Raw genomic sequence first — 17,098 nt, 5'->3', positions numbered from 1 at the left:
ATTTCAAATAAATAAATAATAAATATATGTATAGTCTTTATACCCCCATCTACTTATGATAATACACCTTTAGTGCTTGGAATATCGTTTTTCCCGGTTTTAGAAATAGCTTCTTTAATGGCAATGGCTAATGCTTTAAATGCACTTTCAGCTCTATGATGATCATTGAACCCTCTTAAACAATCAACATGAATGGTAATACCAGCAGCACCTGCAAAACTTTCCAAAACATGAGGGATCATTTCTGTTGACAAATCACCAATTTTTTCTCTTTTCAATCCTAATTCAATGACTGCAAATGGCCTATTAGATAAATCAACAACTGCTCTACTCAATGCTTCATCTAAAGGAGCAAACCCATGGCCAAATCTTTTCACTCCCTTAATCTGTCCTAATGCTTGTTTAAAAGCCATTCCTAAACTTATACCCACATCTTCAGCAGTGTGGTGGTCATCAATATGTAAATCCCCAATACATTCAACAATTAATGACCAGCCTGAATGTTTAGCCAACGCATGAATCATATGATCAAGAAACCCAATACCTGTTTGCACATTGATATATTGTGATCCAGAGACTTGTTTAGCATGATGTTCATCAACAGATTGATTTGGGAATATAGATTCTTTCAATTCAAGTTTACCACCATCTAAATTGATAGCAATTTGAATCTTGGTTTCATTGGTTATTCTATTAATTAAGGCTTCTCGTGACATATGGAATATTTAGGTTATGTAATAAAGAATAGATTGAAAATTACTGGTTGAAACAAAACCAGAAAAGTGCAGAAGATGAAAAATTGATTGATCAAATAAATTGAGTCACACACACACACAAAGAGAGGGCGCCTAACAATAAAAAAAACAACAACCTGCTTACATAATACGCTGGTTATGAGACAACCAAGAATAAACCCAACCAGAAAAAAACAACAACAACAACAACATTAAACACCCAACAAATATAAACCATAATCACCAATTTCAATATCCATTACCTTGTTATTTAAGTGCTTTCCCTCTTTTTTTTTTGGTGATCTTCCCAATGTATACATACATGGAATACCTACAGAAATGTTTTTATAAATCAACTAATTGGAATGAAGACAACATATATTCTAATATTACTGCCACATCACAAGCTCTTTTAGATTTCCCCATACCCAATGGGTTTAAGATTGATTCTTCTTCCAAGACTACAGATTATCTGGCGTCGTCATTCACATTATCTAATCATCACCAAATAAATGGATCATTAGCATACTTATACTCATCCATTCCATTAACTAACACAATGGGGACTAAAGATGTTTCATTACAAGATGCCATTGCTGGATTTCGAATAATTGAACCCCTGGTTGGGTTAAGTTCCAAATTGACAAATAATATTATACAAAATCGAAGCTCTTTATTATACGGGAGAATGTATTTCCCAGGATCAGCACTTGAAGCTATGATAATCAAACGAATTACGAAAAATAGTCAATTATTAATTAAATGTGTCAATAATCCGCATCTAGAAAAAAATGGAACCATGATTGTATATTTGCAAAACAATACAGCAAAATATCTGCGAGAATTAATTTATTCCACCAACGAAGCATTGATTGGGTTGCGATGTTTGTATAATCTTGGGAATGATGCTACTTCACATAATTTTCCTCATGTGAACCCAGCTGTGATTCCTAAATTTGATAATTCTGTGATATCAATAGGAACAGAATTATGGTATGCGGCAAGAACAATGAGTCCTGGGCTATCAGCAGCATTAAGATATTCAACCCGATCAACATCAACGGGGAAACCTCTCACCATGACATTGGCTATAAATCCAATTGTTGGCCATATTTCATCAACTTATACAGTTAAAACCTCTGTGGCATCAACTTTTTGTTCCAAATACGATTTCAATGTATTTTCTTATGCCAGTAATCTATCGTTAGGATTTGAATTATACAGTTATGCCAATAAAAAGAAAAATACCTTTCCTAGTTTTGAACATCATGAAATCTATTCTTCCAGCGAAGAAAATAAATATCTCAAAAAGCATCCAGAATTACAAAGGCATCATCGTGTTCCAATAAAATCTCATAAATATCAAGGTAACAGAACAATAATAAATCCAATACAGAACTTAGATAATGTATATCATATCAATCCCACCTTACTATCATCTACTACCAATTCTCCTACCAATAATGATAATAGCAACACTAGTGAAACCGTGACCGCAGCATTTCAAAATTTGGTTAATGAAAGTGATTTCTCTAGTGTTTTTAAATTTTCAACTAGTCTAAATGATAAAGTAGTGAAGATTTTATGGGAAGGTAGATTAAAAGATTTTTTGGTTAGTACAGGAGTTAAATTATCTTTAAATCCAATCACAAATACCCCTGAATTCAACAAACTAGGAATTTCTTTCTCATATGCTCTTTAAAAGAAGTATTTTGTTAGATACTTTTTGGTTAATCATATAATAATATAGAAACATATTAGATAGGGATAGATAGGTGTATGTAGCACTAAATATTTACTAGACATATTATAGCAAGTTTTGCACGACCTTTTCTTTTTTTCGTTTTTGAAAAACGAAAAGGAAAGAGAAAAAATTCTTTTCAACAAATAAGAGAAAGTTTTAAAAATATATTCAAATCAACCAATACCACCCCCACCAAAAACACTATGTCTGGAAGTAGTAGTGAACTATTTAATTTGGTGAAGAATTCCCGATTGGCACAAGTTGCTAAACCACTTCTGAATAATATTCGTGGGAATTCCAAAACACCTACTCATCAAATAATTTTTACTCCTAAATCAAGTGCATTAAGATCTGATTATGGGTTAAAATCAACATTACCAAGTAAAATTGGATCATCACATATTTCATTTAATGATATTGATAATCGTCAAAGTATGCCTGATGTTGAAAAAAATTCTGGGTTCCATTATAAACAATTAATGTTTCAAGAATTGGGATTATGTGTCAAGACTCATTTCACGAATAAAAATCCATTATTTTATCATGAGAATAATAAATCTAATAGATCAATGAGAGATGGAAGTTTATCAAATACATTGAATTTACCTACTAAAGTTCAAATTCTGGAAATTAATAAAATTTTGAAAAAAAATCCTCAAATTTACAAAGAATTTCGTCAATATTTAGTTGATACTTATCCTAATATTTTATTATCATCATCATCCTCACCAACTTCACAACTGGAAATCATTGAAGCATTAAAAAATTTTTTATCAACTTCTTCACAAATTTCCAAGAAAAAAATCAATTTATTCACTACTCATAAAATTGATCCTAAATTTCAACAACAACAAATTCAAGGTACTGGAGGATTTTCTTATAATCAAAAAGGTCGATTGAGAAACACTCCAAATGGGATTAAATATGGTACGGTAGTTCCAGGGAGAATCATTGCTAATAAGGAAGCAGCAATTACTGGGTTTGTTGCCAGTGTTACTGATCGTTCAATTACTTTACAATCAAATTATGCTAAAAATGCTCCAGGAAAACATCATCGTCAATTTACTGTGCCATTCAAAATCAATGAAGCTGAACTTGCTGAAGATGGTTCCGTTAGATTATTTGCCGAAGGTATTAAGACTGGGAAATGGATGGAAGCCAATGATAGATATGTTCCTACAAAAACTAATTTCGCTAGTTCTTCAGAAAGAAATAAAGCAGATGGTAAAAGTTTGGAAAGTTTATTGAATTTAATTCTTCCAACCAAATAAGAAAGGAATTAAGACATTCTCTTGTATATAATACATAAATTTTTTAATACATTACAATTGTACAATATATATTCTGCTATTTACTATTTGGTTGAAGAATCTTCTTTAATAGGTTCAAGCGTTTCTTCAGTTTGATTAGTGACTGAGGAATCCACAATATCAGATGCTGCTGTTGTATCTTCATTTTGTGGAAGTGGTTCATCCTTATCATGATCTTTCAGTGCAGATTCATTTGATTCACCACTTACTTTACTTTCACCACCTTCATTTTGTTCAGTATTTTCTTCTAAAGTTTCCACTTTTATTTTCTTACAATTGTCTTGTGACTCATCACCCTGTTCATTACCAGCCTTTTTTGGTTCTTCTTTAATTTTTCTTTTCTTTGGATACTTTTTCGGTTCTGGTGGAGTTTCATGTTGAGTAGTTGGGATACCAGTCATTTTCTTTTCTTCTTGATTAAGCAGAACTCGAATATTTTCTGCCAATTCTTCATCTAATTTCCCATCTACTTGATACCATAAATAAAATGAAGAAGTACGAGTCCCCACTTCAAGTATATGTTTCATTTTTTCTTGAACTTCCTTTACCGGGTTCACACTATTCATAAATATTGGAACTAATTTTGATGGTATTCCATGTATAGTGAATGATAATGTTGTAAATCTATATTCTGGTTCAATTGGTGGTTCCAATGGTTTGGGAGCAGCTGGTTTCTTTGGAGGTGGGACTCTACGTTTCTTTTTACCACGTCTTGGGGGTGCCCTTCTTTTGGCAGGAACTGTTTCTTCAATTTCTTGTTTGATTTCTTCAGGTTCTTCTGTAGGTTGCGGATTGTCAGAAATTTCAATCACCTCAACCTCAGATTTTACAGTATTACTTGTATTATCTTCCATCTCAACATCTTTGGATTGATCTTCCTGTACCTCATCAAGATTTTGGTTTTGCGTTTCTTTCAGATCTTCTTCAACTTTAATCTTCTCTTGCTCTTCTGCTTCTGCTTGTTCTTTTTGCTTTCTTTCTTCCTCTTCTTTTTGTTTCTTTTTCTCTTCTTCTTCAGCTTTTTTCTTATTATATTCTTCCAATTTCTTTTCATATTCATCAACTTCCTTCTGATTATGTATCCAAATAAAACTCATCAATATATCTCTATTATCAGAGTTATTGCCATTTTCAGCATTAATCATAGTACTAGCAGGAAGAACTTCACATATTGCATCTTTAGGGAACAAGAATCTTACATTTGGATTTTCAACAAATTCAAATAACAAAGTAGCATCTTCCAAATATCGTTCTTGAAATGCAGTCAATTTTTGATCATCTGGTATCTCTGCTTTGGATTGTTTTGATAATTTTGGTTGCTTGGGAGGTTTTTCCTTTTTCACTTTTGATGGTTTTTCAGATGATTTCTTTTTCTCTTTTGGCGATAATTCTTTCAGGCCTGTATCCAGCTTACCTTTTGGTGGCATTTCTTTCTCATTTGCATCTTCTTCTTTGATCTCTGATTCAACTTCCTTATCTTTTGTTTCAACTTCTCTCTTTTCTATCTTATAGTCGCCCTTCTTCAGAGTTCCCTCATCTTCTTTTAATACTTCAATCTTCTCTATAGATTGTAGTTCTTGTTTTTCAGTTTCTTCCTCACTTTTTTTTGGTTCTTCACTTTTTTTTGGTTCTTCACTTTTGTCTTTGTTTAGCTCTTCATTCTTCTCTACCTTCTCCTTATCTATTGTATCTTCTTCATTCTTATCTATATCCTTTTTATCTTTCTTTGGATCTTGGGGTTTCTCTTTCATTTGCTCCTCTTTATCATCTGGCTTAGATTCTTTCTCTTGATTCTCAACCTTATTTTTCAATTCTGATTCATTATTTTCTGATTTCTCATTCTCATTCTCATTGTCTTTCAAATTCAATTCTTTTTTCTCTGTTGGTTCCAAATCTTTTGATTGTCCTTCTGCCATTTCTACTTCCTCTCCATTTTTTGAAGAAGTTTCCTTTGGCAGTTTTTCCTTGTCACTAGATTGTGTCGCCTTATCAACTTCCTGTTTAACATTCGATTCCACTTTATTGTCTTCCCTTTCTTTCTTGTCATTCTGACTCGATGACGGTTTTGGTTCTTGTGAAGATCCAAGCTCATTCTTGACTGCAACTTCCCAAATAGGAGTTCTAAATACCTCTGCCCATACTGAATCATCATGAGGTGGAGGCCCCATAGCTCTAGCACGTTTAATATATTCTTTGAATACAGCAATTTGTTCCATTGATGCCCGACCCACAGCCACTGTATGCATAAGTGAATTCAATGAAGAGTCTCTGGCAGCAATAAGATTTAAATTTTTAATCATCAACTGATTTTCTTCTGAATTAATATTATATTTATGTGTATTCTGAGTAGTATTGCTATTGGTGGTAGTATTTGTATTTTGAGGGTTATTGTTAATGGTTTTAGCCACTTTTTCAGTTTGTATCCCCTTCAGTACTTTTAATTCTTGATTCACATTATCAGTTTGAGAAGTTGCACTCTCCAGTTTTACCTTAAAGTTGTTTGGCTTTTGTTTGGATGCATATTTAGTTTGAACATTGACATTTGATTGTTTGGTGGTCTGTTTCTTCTTAGTTTGCGATGTCTTGGAAATGCTAGTATCCCCAGTTCCAATATTTGATTTCTGAATAACACCAACAATTAAAGTATCCTTGCCATTATTTCCAGTTCCTTTATTTTCGGTCAACTTCTCTTTATCCTTTTCCTTTTCCTTCTCTTTCTCCTTTTCCTTCTCTTTCTTCTCTTTTTCCTTCCTCTCTTTCTCCTTTTCTTTCTCTTTCTTCTCCTTCTCTTTCCGTTCTCTTTCTATTTCCTTTTCTTTTTCTCTTTGTTCCTTTTGCTTTTGTTTCTCTTCCTTTTGTTTCTGTTTAAGTTGTTTCTCCAATTCTTTCTCTTTCAATCGTTCCAACCGTTCTTGTTCTTTGATCAATCGATTTTCTTCTCTCAATTTATCTTTTAATTCCTTTTCCTTTAATTTATTGATTTTTTTCAATTCCTTTTCTCGTTGTTTAATTAATTTAATTTCATTAATATCTGATCGTTTATCTTTAGCTATAAATATTCGAATTTCGAAAAAATGAATCCCAGAACTAAAACTTATCCCACCATCACATAATTTCACCATGATATCTCTGGCACTTGAATCATTATTTAATACCATTTCTCGATTTAAATAAATATCATTTTCCATGGACTTAGGTAATGGTTTATCCAATTCTAATAATTTCCTCACGTATGATGATTGCTTAACCCAAAAAAGTTTAAACATGGGACACATTGTAAGATAATTGTTTCGAGATTTTATTAAGGAATAATATAAAACCCCAGTATCTTTAATTGTTAATGGATGAGTGAAAATTGATGATGATGAAGTTGGTGGTTGAGAGTATGACACTGGTAATGATTGAAGAACATCATAGGGACGAACTATGGTTTTAGATAACTCTTCTTGCTCTTTTTCAATCTCTTCTCGTTTAGAAGAAGTTATCCTACGTCTAATTCGAGGTGGCATGTGGTAGTTGTTGATGTGATTAAAGAACTAATTACAACAGATACTAAGAAATGAAATGTTGCTTTAAAAAAGAAAAGTAAAAAAAAAAAACAATTGAGGAGAACTATTTTATTTTTTTGTGCTGAACAGATATGATATATAATGGAAGAAGAATCTATAATGTATTCCAGAAAGATTCACTTAAAACTCATAAACTATTTAGTATTCAAGGTGGTATATAGTCAAGGTTTTTTTTTTTTCATAAAATCTGTATTTAACAGTATAGGTGGGGATCTACAGACCATATTTGCTGCTCTACTTACAAAAAACCACAAATTGTTTGATTTCTTAACATCTCCTTATTTGCTAGCATTCACTGTATTGTCAAATCAATGATTGCTTCATAATATTACCATGTTCTATCTCACCTCAAACTTCCTTAAAACAACTAAAGCAGTCATCACTTTACCTTTTCAAGTAAAACAAATAGAAATAGGGAAATCGCATGACATTGTGTGTTGTTAAGATAAGCATTAACAAGTATTGAAGTAATTGTTCGAGACAAAACCCAAAGTGGTCAGTCATAGCACTATTGTTTCGGCACAGATGAACACATGATGTTCAAGAGTGTCTTGTCCATCCTGATTACAAAATCTACATGAGAACCTACTACTATCTTATTTTGATTCGTTCCCACATCGATATTCAGTTCTTCACAACTGAATATCAATAGAACTAGAAGAGAAGTAATGTATAAACTCTTACAATTCTCTTTAAACTTTCTTCTTTCAATGATTTACCATTCATTACAACGTATACATACATACATATATATATATATAATAATAAAAAATAAAGTCTCTTAATACAAATCTATAAAATTTCTTCAAGAACCTCTAATCCTTGATTGAAAAGTGTAATCATCACATCTAATTCATTAACTAATTTCTGTTTAGCAACTGTATCGGAAAATACATCACCGTTAATATTGGGTATAACTGGAAATCCACCTGAAGTTTGAATACCATTATTATTACCATTTGATGTAGTTCCTCCACCACCATTTAGACTGAAATTAACTTGCAGTTGCAGAATACTATTGGAACTTCCTCTATTTGCAAACATAGTAGGAGGTGGAGGAGGTGGAGCAGTAGTAGGATTATTATTACCATTTGAAAATCCCAAACTAGATAAATTATGACTTGATAAACTAGTAAGTGATTTCTTTTGTGACAGTAAACTATTCTGATGAGATCTACTACTATTAGTCTTTTCTGAAGATTCATCATTATTAGTGTTTGGAAATAATTGTGAATGATCCTTTTCAGTGACAGGTGTCATTGAAACAGGCATACTAGCCGCTTGAGCAGGGTTTATACCAAATTGGTTAACATTATTATTATTATCTCCACCATTATTCCCATTCCCACTATCTTGGTGATCATTTGTTAGTGATGACATGTTATTTATTAATGTATTCGATGGTGTTGGCATTTGAATAAATCCTGGTTTATTGCGTCGACTTTTCATATTACCGGTTGTTGCTCCTGTTGTTGTTGATGATGATGATGATGTTGTTGCCGTTGTCGTAGGAAGAACGGGCATAGATTGTTGTGTAACTAATTGTGGAGGAGCTTGCATTGGAGGATGACTACCAGTACCACCTGTGACTGCTGCGTTCATATTTTCCAGTTTCATATTTATTGGTTGTAATAACGGGTTTGAACTTGATTGTAATGCTTTCATTTTTGATGGCGATCCTGTCTTACTCATACTAGTGGCATTTAATAAGTTGACAGAAGATGGTGGTTTAGGAGATGGGGTTCTAACTGAAGCAGGTGTAGTATAAGGTGGTGTATGAGGTACAGCTGATGATGCCTGTTGAAATTGAGCATTAACGGTCCCACCAGAAGTATTGGATATAGTTTTCTTTCTTGGTCTACTTATGCCACTATTATTATTGTTAATTCCATTCCCATTATCCTTTGGCGACGTACTTAACGAAGAAAATCGACTTTCCAAATTTCCAGATGCAGACTGTGAATGATATAATGCTGGTGGTTTGTTTAAATGAGGATGATTAGTTGTTGATGCTGATGGTAATTGTGAAAGACTATCCATATCTGGGATTTCTATCGTCGGTGACTCCATTCTTTCCATGACGCTGACATTGCTTTTCGGAGGTGCTAAATCTTCTTGTTCCTCTGAATTATCTTCAAACAACATTTGTAGAGATTTAGGAACTTCAGTGGTAGACTTGCTATTATTTTTCAGTGCAGTCATCGAATTTTTGTTTGTAGCTGCTAATGTATTATTCTTAGTAGTGGGCGCTTTTAATGTTGGTAAAGTAGAATAAGTATTTTCTTGTTGGGTATCAAAATTGTTATTGTATTGTTGATTGACTTTATCCAAATCAATATCATTTTCCATAATATATTCTCGACTACTCAAAGAATCGAAATCCCATTTAACTTGTATTTGATTACTATGTCCATCATGATCTTGGTCATGGCTTTGGTGGTTGTGTTGCTGCTGTTGTTGTTGTTGCTGTTGCTGTGGATTATGATTATGATATCCACCATCGAGGTTTTTATTAACAATATCATCAACAGAGTCTTCTTGTTCATTTTCCAAATTAATGAAAACTGAATCACGAGAAGAATTTTTATCTCTCCACAACAAGTATCGTGATATAACCTCTTTAAGTATCGATGTAGGATGATTTTTATAAATTTTAACTAACTTACATTTCATTAAATCATCAGCTGAAGGTCTTTCTTCAGGGTTTTCATCAAGACACAAGGCGATACATTCTTTTAAAGCCAGAGAGAATTCTCTTCCTTCCAATCTAGGTGGAGTCAGTTTGGAAATTAATTGCATTGCCCATGATGCATCTTTATCACAATATGGTGGATTACCCGTGGCAATTTCATAAATAGTTATCCCCAATGACCATATATCAGCTTTACTATTATACGTATCTCCAGTACGTATAACTTCAGGTGCCATCCAATAGGGAGTTCCTGCCATTGTTGTACGTTTAGAGGAATTGGCGGTTATTTTGGCAGCAACACCAAAATCACATAATTGAACATTACCTTCTTTTGAAATCAATACATTGGCTGCTTTTAAATCACGATGAATAACTCCTAATTTATGAACTGCTGATAATGTAATCAATAATTCACGGACAATCACGGCAACATATCTTTCTTCTAATACCCCTGCTTTTAATAATGTTCGTAATGAACCACCAGCACAATAATCCATAATGATCCATAATTTTGTATCATTTAAAATACAACCATAATAATGAGTGATATTAGGAACATTTTTCAATTCACTTAAAAATTGAATTTCTTGTTGAACATCAATAACTTCATCTTCTTCAGTATCAAGATTAAGTACTTTTATGGCAACTATTTGTTTTGTTTGTTTATGTTGTGCCTTATAAACAACCCCAAATTTCCCTCTTCCAATAACTTCTGTACGTTTATATAATGATGTTGCATTCATTTGCATCAACCCACAATAAGAAAATGTTCAATAATGTTTAGTTGTCTAACAGTGTTGGGTAGGGGGAAGTAATATTGAGACCTTTCTAACTATAGTCTAATTTGTTTTAAGTAGGTTGTTGGATGTGAAATGGGAATGATTAGTTTTCTTTCTTTTTGTTATTAAAAAGAAATGGAAGTAAAAGAGAAGCCCCGTCAAAAGTAAATAAGAAAATTTAGATGCGTTTAATTTTAAGTGAGCAGATTTCTTGTTGGAAGGGAATGGATCTCAAAACAAAGAGTAGAAAAAAAAAAGGTGGAAGGAGATGGGCGACACGGCAGGACGGACAAAAAATACTTTCTCAGACGAAGAACTACCGCGACAACCACCTACGACTGAGACGAGAAAAGTAACTGTCTTGTTTATGCCATGCGATATGTTACAAACTATCAACAACGACACTTATTCAATAATGTCAAAGTAAAAAAGGATTCATCAATATATTTTTGTTTCGGGGAATAATGGTTATTAAAACCAATTATAAAGAGAGACGTGATTCCAAAAAGTCTAGTTACCAAAAAACATCTCATTCATTTCATAATTTATTCATCCATGTGATATATAACCTTTCTATATATAAAGATCATCATTTTAACTTTTCTATCAAGCACATCTCATTAAACTTCTAATCATTCTATTTACTCAAATCTAACAGGTTTAATAATTGATTTTGTTCAAAAGACAATCTCTGGTTAGTACTATTCTTAGACAACATGGAAATTTCAGCATCAATGGCCGCTTCATCATTTAATTCAATCAATGCCTCAATATTAGGTTTTTGTTGTTGTTGTTGAATAGTAATAGTGGCCAGATCCTTTGTGGGTTCATCACTGTATGGTTTATAAACATCTAATGGACCACTATCAGCTGAATTATATGAGGAAGAAGAAGAAAGCGGAGTTGATCCTGATCTTGATCCTTCAAGCAATTCTGTTTGTTCATCAACACGACCAAACAAGTATGATTGATGGGGATCAACATTATTATCGTTGTCAATACCATTACCACTATTATTGTTGTAAGGAAATTTCATACTGATTAAATCAGTGCCATCTTCGATTCCAATTCCATGATCATGTCCATTTTTAAAATTCCTTTGATTTTGATTTGCATTAAATGCACTATCCCAACTTAATATTACTACTCCACATAATACCCCAACTAATCCAATAATTATCCATACTAATTGTAACCAAGTCATTTTGTGACTTGTTATTAATGAATTAAAAATTAAATCATTAATCAAATTAATGAAATTATAAATTAAAAAGCATAAGGGATATAATATTGCCGTAGTGATTTGAGCTAAACCCAAATTAAATGCAGTTAATTGTAGTCCAACAATTGATAACATGGTTAATAATAATAAATATGGTAGGGCATTAGTAATTGTAAATAAATTTTTAAAATTCTCATGAAGAATAGTTTCAATAATTACATCAATAATAGATTTGGCAAATAAAAAAGTATGAGCTGTTAATGTACCACTAATAATTCCATAATTCACACCTTTAAAAAATTGATATTTATTGTTACATGAATTTACAGGAATATGTTTTGCTTTATTGTTATTATTATTGTCGTTACTCATTGTGATTATTGAAAATGGTTGTCGAGATTGTAATTGCCGGATTTTCTTATTCAAATAAATATAATTCACAAGTAATAATCCCAACATCATAATAAAAGTCCCAATAAACCAAACAACAAAACTTGGATTAATCAATTTTTGTAAAATCAAATGAAACCTTTCATCAATAGGTGGCAATGGTTTTGAAGGTGAATTTGGTGGCATTGAATTGACATTACCATTATAAGCAATAATTATTGCTCCTAAAGATATTATCCCAGTTCCCACCCATAATTTATTAGTGAAATGATCACCAGGTAATAATAAACAACTTAAAATAGAATTAAATATTAATCCAATACTTTGTAAAGGTGATAGTATAATCAATGGTAAAGTACTTATTTGAATAATTGACCCTAAAACATTGGCTATAATAAATAATAAAAACCCGAAAAGCCACATATTTCGTTTATATTTTTGTTGTTGATGATTTAAATGTATTTGACGTCGTAAATGTTGTTCCTGTTCATGTTCTTGCTGTTGGTCCTCTATATTGCTAGTGTTGGTATTTGTTGGAATAGTTGAATCTATAGGAAGATATTGAATGTGTAATAAATGTGATTTTCTTTGTAGTGTTATACCTAATGATTGCAAACCAGATGATATCACTGCTACTGAACATCCTAGTATAATAGAAGAAGTAGAAGATTCAGACATTTTGACGTTAAGGGATAAGGTGTTCGTTTGATAATCTAATGATTGGATTGGATTTGGAAGTAGTAAGGAAACTTATAATAAAACAAAATAAAATGAGAAAACAAATGTAGAAAATAAATAAAAAAAGAATGAAATAAATAAATAATACTTGAAAAAGAATGAACTGAAGTATAGATTTATAAATAATATAGTCTGAGGGAAGGTGAATCGTATAGATCGGAATCTTGTGTATTGTTTGTTGGAGTTGGTGTTCCTCTTTTTTTTAAGTTGATACCTCAAAGTATGTGTGTGATAAATAATAGTTGGTGGAAGCGAAAGGTCGTGGTAGAATTACTTTTTTTTTTTGTCGCCCTCCGCCCATAGCCCACCAGACTGTTTTCTCTGGGCCCAACTAGCTTTCCCCCTGTCAATCTTCTGGTGTACGATCGGAATCAACAACAATAATACGCAAACACAAAACAATCAGCAAGAAGGAGGCGGTACCTCCCACAACCCACAACGCACGCACACCAATCTACACTACACTCATTCATTCTTTTTTTAACACAGTAACCAGCATCTAATACTTAGTTCTGTTAAAATATACATATAAAACTAAATCATGTGTAGATTGATAATGAACTGTTTGTTTGAATGACAATATTGTCGTTGCTGTTACATATTACAACATTGTCTACATAAATATTATGCATAATGATAGTTATGTTGTATTGACACCCACATAAAAAATATGACGTGGTTTCAGAGAGAGAAACAGATGGGAATCATCCGTTAATATGGTGTTATACTTTTCATTGTTGTTTATACAATTGTGTTTAAAATAAATAGGTCACGTGGAACATTATAGCCCATCAATTGGTAGCAACACAATCCTTTTTTTGGTACATAATCCACGACTTCCATTCCTACTATCAACAACAACATATTTTTTGATTTTGTTTGGAGGATGGTGTGGTGCCAATTTCAATCGTCTATTTTCAAACCACCACCACCACCACTACCAACTTATATATGAATATCCAATATTAAAACCATCATAAACTTACTATTTACTTAGACCACTTTAATTATGGAACAAGAATTAATTCAAATCATAAATTTATTAACATCAAATGAACTACCGACAGTAATAACTGGATTGGAACAAACTCATCAATTGTTGATGAGTTTATTACCATCGATTAAACAATATCAAAACTTATTAATGAATACCAATAATAATAGTGCATCATTGATGTATAATCAACGCCATATTAAACAAAATCGAGATTTACAACAATTGATACAATTTCAAATTTCACAAGATAATTTCCAATATAATTTAATACAATATTTATTACCAATTTATGATAAATATAAATTATCTTTAAATGATTATCTATTGAGTAATCAAATAATTCAAGGTATATTATTGATTCATCCCAATTCCAAAAGAATTTTCAATATTAATCAGCATAATATGAAAATTATTCTTGATTTATTAGATGGCTGCAACAACAAAGATACTACTAATGATAATATAAAATTATCCATATCATTAATATCAACTTTGATTCATGTTTTATTGAAAAATTATGATAATTACCGAATATTTGAAAATTTAAATGGTTGTAGTATATTAATTAAACATTTTAAATTGAGTTCATTTGAAAATATTAATGATCAAACCAACACAAACACAAACACTAACAGTAGTAATAATGAAGATGAAGAATTAAATAATAATTTAAATTTTAAAATCATTGAATTTTTAATGCTTTATTTATCAGAAGAAATTGATAATACTAATCCTAATGGTGGGGGTAAATCAATTCAAGAAAAATCTCAATTTTTTATTAATGATTTTCCAGAAATTGATTCATTAATTGAAAATCTTAATCAATTAAACAATTTATAAATTAATAAAAATAGAGCTACATATATGTCTATAGTTTACTTTCAATTACAATTGAATTGAATATCAAAATTTTTTTCAAATTTAGATTGTGCTTTTTGAATCGTTTGTAATGAATATTTTGAATTCATATTCTTATTTTGGACTCCAAGAACAGTTTGATTTCCTAAAAACTTCAAACCCAGAGTCGATACTTGATTATTCAATTCAATAGGATTATTAGACTTACTACCACCTTCATCATGTCTTGGTTGATATAAACTTTGATTTTTAATCAATGAGCTATCTTTATTCTTATCATTAAATTGAGGATTAATATTAAACATAGAATCTTCCTCTGCTTCATTAACACCATCATAATAAGATGAACAATAATAATCATTTAATTTTTTATATTTTGGTATTGATTGTGGTTGTTGTTGTTGTTGTTGTTGTTGATTATTGACAGACTTACCTTTATTCTTTAATAAATCATATCTTCTTTGTTTTAAAATCATTTCAGCTTTTTCATCAATTACATAATCTTCTGGAACATCATTAACTTTTAATCCTAATAATTTCCGTTGATGGATAGTTAATGGTAAATCATAACATTGATCTTGACCTTTTAATAATTTGAAACCAGAAATAATTATATTAATAATGAAATATCCCATAATTAATTTTGTTATTAATACAAAATAAAATGTCAAATTTGAAGTGGTATTTGATAATGGTGACGATTGAGAATTTATCATATGATTATTATGACTATAGTTATATAATTGAGAATCAGATTCTGTTGGTGATATGGTTCTGGCAGTTAATAATAATAAGAATAATTTTGAAATTGATGATTTGAATAAAATAAATATCAGTAAATAAATAATATTCCGTATTAATGATTTCATTTGATATTCAAGATTAATTTGTCTTGAAATTGCTTCTTTTACAACAGGATTTTCCCAAGATCCTCGTGGATTATCAGTACTATTAGGATCATCATCATTATCATTTATATCATCTTCATTCAATTCATTTCTTATACTTTGTAATACTTGTGCATGTGTTTTATTGTCTTTTGCTCTTTTTGCTGTTGCTGCATTAATAAATATTGGAAACTTGGTTGCTTTATTAAAGCTATTATCGTTTTCCTCTTGTTGTTGTGGGGATTGATCATTAAGTTTGACATTTGGAGGAAGACAATCCTTAATTCCATAAAATCCATCTTTAAAATCATGACTTGGTGGTTTATAATACATTGGACGATCTAATCGTTTGACTACTTCCAATTCTTGTTGTTTCCATTGTTTATCTTTTTCAAGAGATAATTTTGTTTGTAAAATTTTAAAATTAACATCTTTCAAAACAGTGGATGATGACGTTGATGATGGATTAACATTCAGTAAGGACATATTATTAAAGTGCTCTCTTTCAGATGATAATGATTTAGAATTGAAATTAATAGTAGAAACTAGTCCATTGCCACTCATACTATTATTTCGTGGTAATCGTTGTAATGTTACTGGTAAATTAACAATTGATGAATCTATTTGAGGATAAACAGAATCATATGGTTTAGTAGTAAAACTAACAGCATCTTCATATATTGAATCCTCTAATACTGTTTCAGGCATATTCTTTTATTGAAACCAAAAAAAACCAATCAAATAATAACAAATTAGAAGAATTGATGTAATAATTTAATGAAATCTTGTAATATTTGCTTTATGGGGGTAAAAAGATATTTTTTTTTTTATGTTTCTGTTTAATTCACTCATCAAATTTGTTTTACTCAAGTCGTGTATTTATTACCAATCTCCATCAAAGCAAAATAAAATGAGTTTGGCAACACAATTCGAACATCAAATTATCATCAATTATGAGAGGGCTACTACAACAATTACTACCACCCAGTGATTAATAAGTTCATGTAATCGATTAAATCTATATTAATTCCACAACTAGAATCTTTTTTTTTTTTGTTGCATTACTTGGAGGGAACGATTTGAATGAAAAACAGGCAAATGTATTAAATGTCAAATCAATTGAGAGACGGTATATCTTAATTACTTCACACAAGGTCTATACATAATGAGAGAACATT

The 17,098-nt window shown here is 31.0% G+C and overlaps 8 protein-coding genes across 8 annotated transcripts, besides 1 other annotated feature; 3 read left to right on the top strand and 5 right to left on the bottom strand. All coding sequences in view use genetic code 12, as the record gives it.

Moving 5' to 3' along the window:
• Nucleotides 1-53: 53 nt before the first annotated feature.
• CD36_19370 (imidazoleglycerol-phosphate dehydratase, putative) lies at nt 54-716 on the bottom strand (the record flags this gene model as incomplete). The annotated part of the gene is made up of 1 exon (XM_002418371.1): nt 54-716. One exon carries the CDS (start codon nt 714-716, stop codon nt 54-56), a length of 663 nt encoding a protein of 220 aa, XP_002418416.1.
• Nucleotides 717-1,044: 328 nt separating this feature from the next.
• CD36_19360 (mitochondrial inheritance component Mdm10p, putative) lies at nt 1,045-2,436 on the top strand (the record flags this gene model as incomplete). The annotated part of the gene is made up of 1 exon (XM_002418370.1): nt 1,045-2,436. One exon carries the CDS (start codon nt 1,045-1,047, stop codon nt 2,434-2,436), a length of 1,392 nt encoding a protein of 463 aa, XP_002418415.1.
• Nucleotides 2,437-2,681: 245 nt separating this feature from the next.
• Nucleotides 2,682-3,749, top strand: CD36_19350 (mitochondrial 37S ribosomal protein MRP51; the record flags this gene model as incomplete). Its single annotated transcript, XM_002418369.1, has 1 exon — nt 2,682-3,749. The coding sequence occupies one exon, from the start codon at nt 2,682-2,684 to the stop codon at nt 3,747-3,749; it is 1,068 nt and encodes a 355-aa protein (XP_002418414.1).
• Nucleotides 3,750-3,832: 83 nt separating this feature from the next.
• Nucleotides 3,833-7,297, bottom strand: CD36_19340 (SWR1-complex protein, putative; the record flags this gene model as incomplete). The annotated part of the gene is made up of 1 exon (XM_002418368.1): nt 3,833-7,297. One exon carries the CDS (start codon nt 7,295-7,297, stop codon nt 3,833-3,835), a length of 3,465 nt encoding a protein of 1,154 aa, XP_002418413.1.
• Nucleotides 7,298-7,860: 563 nt separating this feature from the next.
• Nucleotides 7,861-7,938: a mobile genetic element (partial ORF2).
• A 211-nt stretch (nt 7,939-8,149) lies between these two features.
• On the bottom strand, nt 8,150-10,798 carry CD36_19330 (N-rich kinase, putative; the record flags this gene model as incomplete). Its single annotated transcript, XM_002418367.1, has 1 exon — nt 8,150-10,798. One exon carries the CDS (start codon nt 10,796-10,798, stop codon nt 8,150-8,152), a length of 2,649 nt encoding a protein of 882 aa, XP_002418412.1.
• Nucleotides 10,799-11,465: 667 nt separating this feature from the next.
• Nucleotides 11,466-13,118, bottom strand: CD36_19320 (hypothetical integral membrane protein, conserved; the record flags this gene model as incomplete). Its single annotated transcript, XM_002418366.1, has 1 exon — nt 11,466-13,118. The coding sequence occupies one exon, from the start codon at nt 13,116-13,118 to the stop codon at nt 11,466-11,468; it is 1,653 nt and encodes a 550-aa protein (XP_002418411.1).
• A 1,069-nt stretch (nt 13,119-14,187) lies between these two features.
• CD36_19310 (cell division control protein, putative) lies at nt 14,188-15,015 on the top strand (the record flags this gene model as incomplete). Its single annotated transcript, XM_002418365.1, has 1 exon — nt 14,188-15,015. One exon carries the CDS (start codon nt 14,188-14,190, stop codon nt 15,013-15,015), a length of 828 nt encoding a protein of 275 aa, XP_002418410.1.
• Nucleotides 15,016-15,056: 41 nt separating this feature from the next.
• CD36_19300 (nuclear pore complex component, putative) lies at nt 15,057-16,628 on the bottom strand (the record flags this gene model as incomplete). The annotated part of the gene is made up of 1 exon (XM_002418364.1): nt 15,057-16,628. One exon carries the CDS (start codon nt 16,626-16,628, stop codon nt 15,057-15,059), a length of 1,572 nt encoding a protein of 523 aa, XP_002418409.1.
• Nucleotides 16,629-17,098: the final 470 nt, after the last annotated feature.

This window comes from Candida dubliniensis, chromosome 2 (assembly GCF_000026945.1).
Source record: "Candida dubliniensis CD36 chromosome 2, complete sequence".
Taxonomy (NCBI): domain Eukaryota; kingdom Fungi; phylum Ascomycota; class Pichiomycetes; order Serinales; family Debaryomycetaceae; genus Candida; species Candida dubliniensis.
The sequence above is the reverse complement of the archived record's forward strand: the minus strand, read 5'-3'. Positions and strand labels throughout refer to the sequence as shown.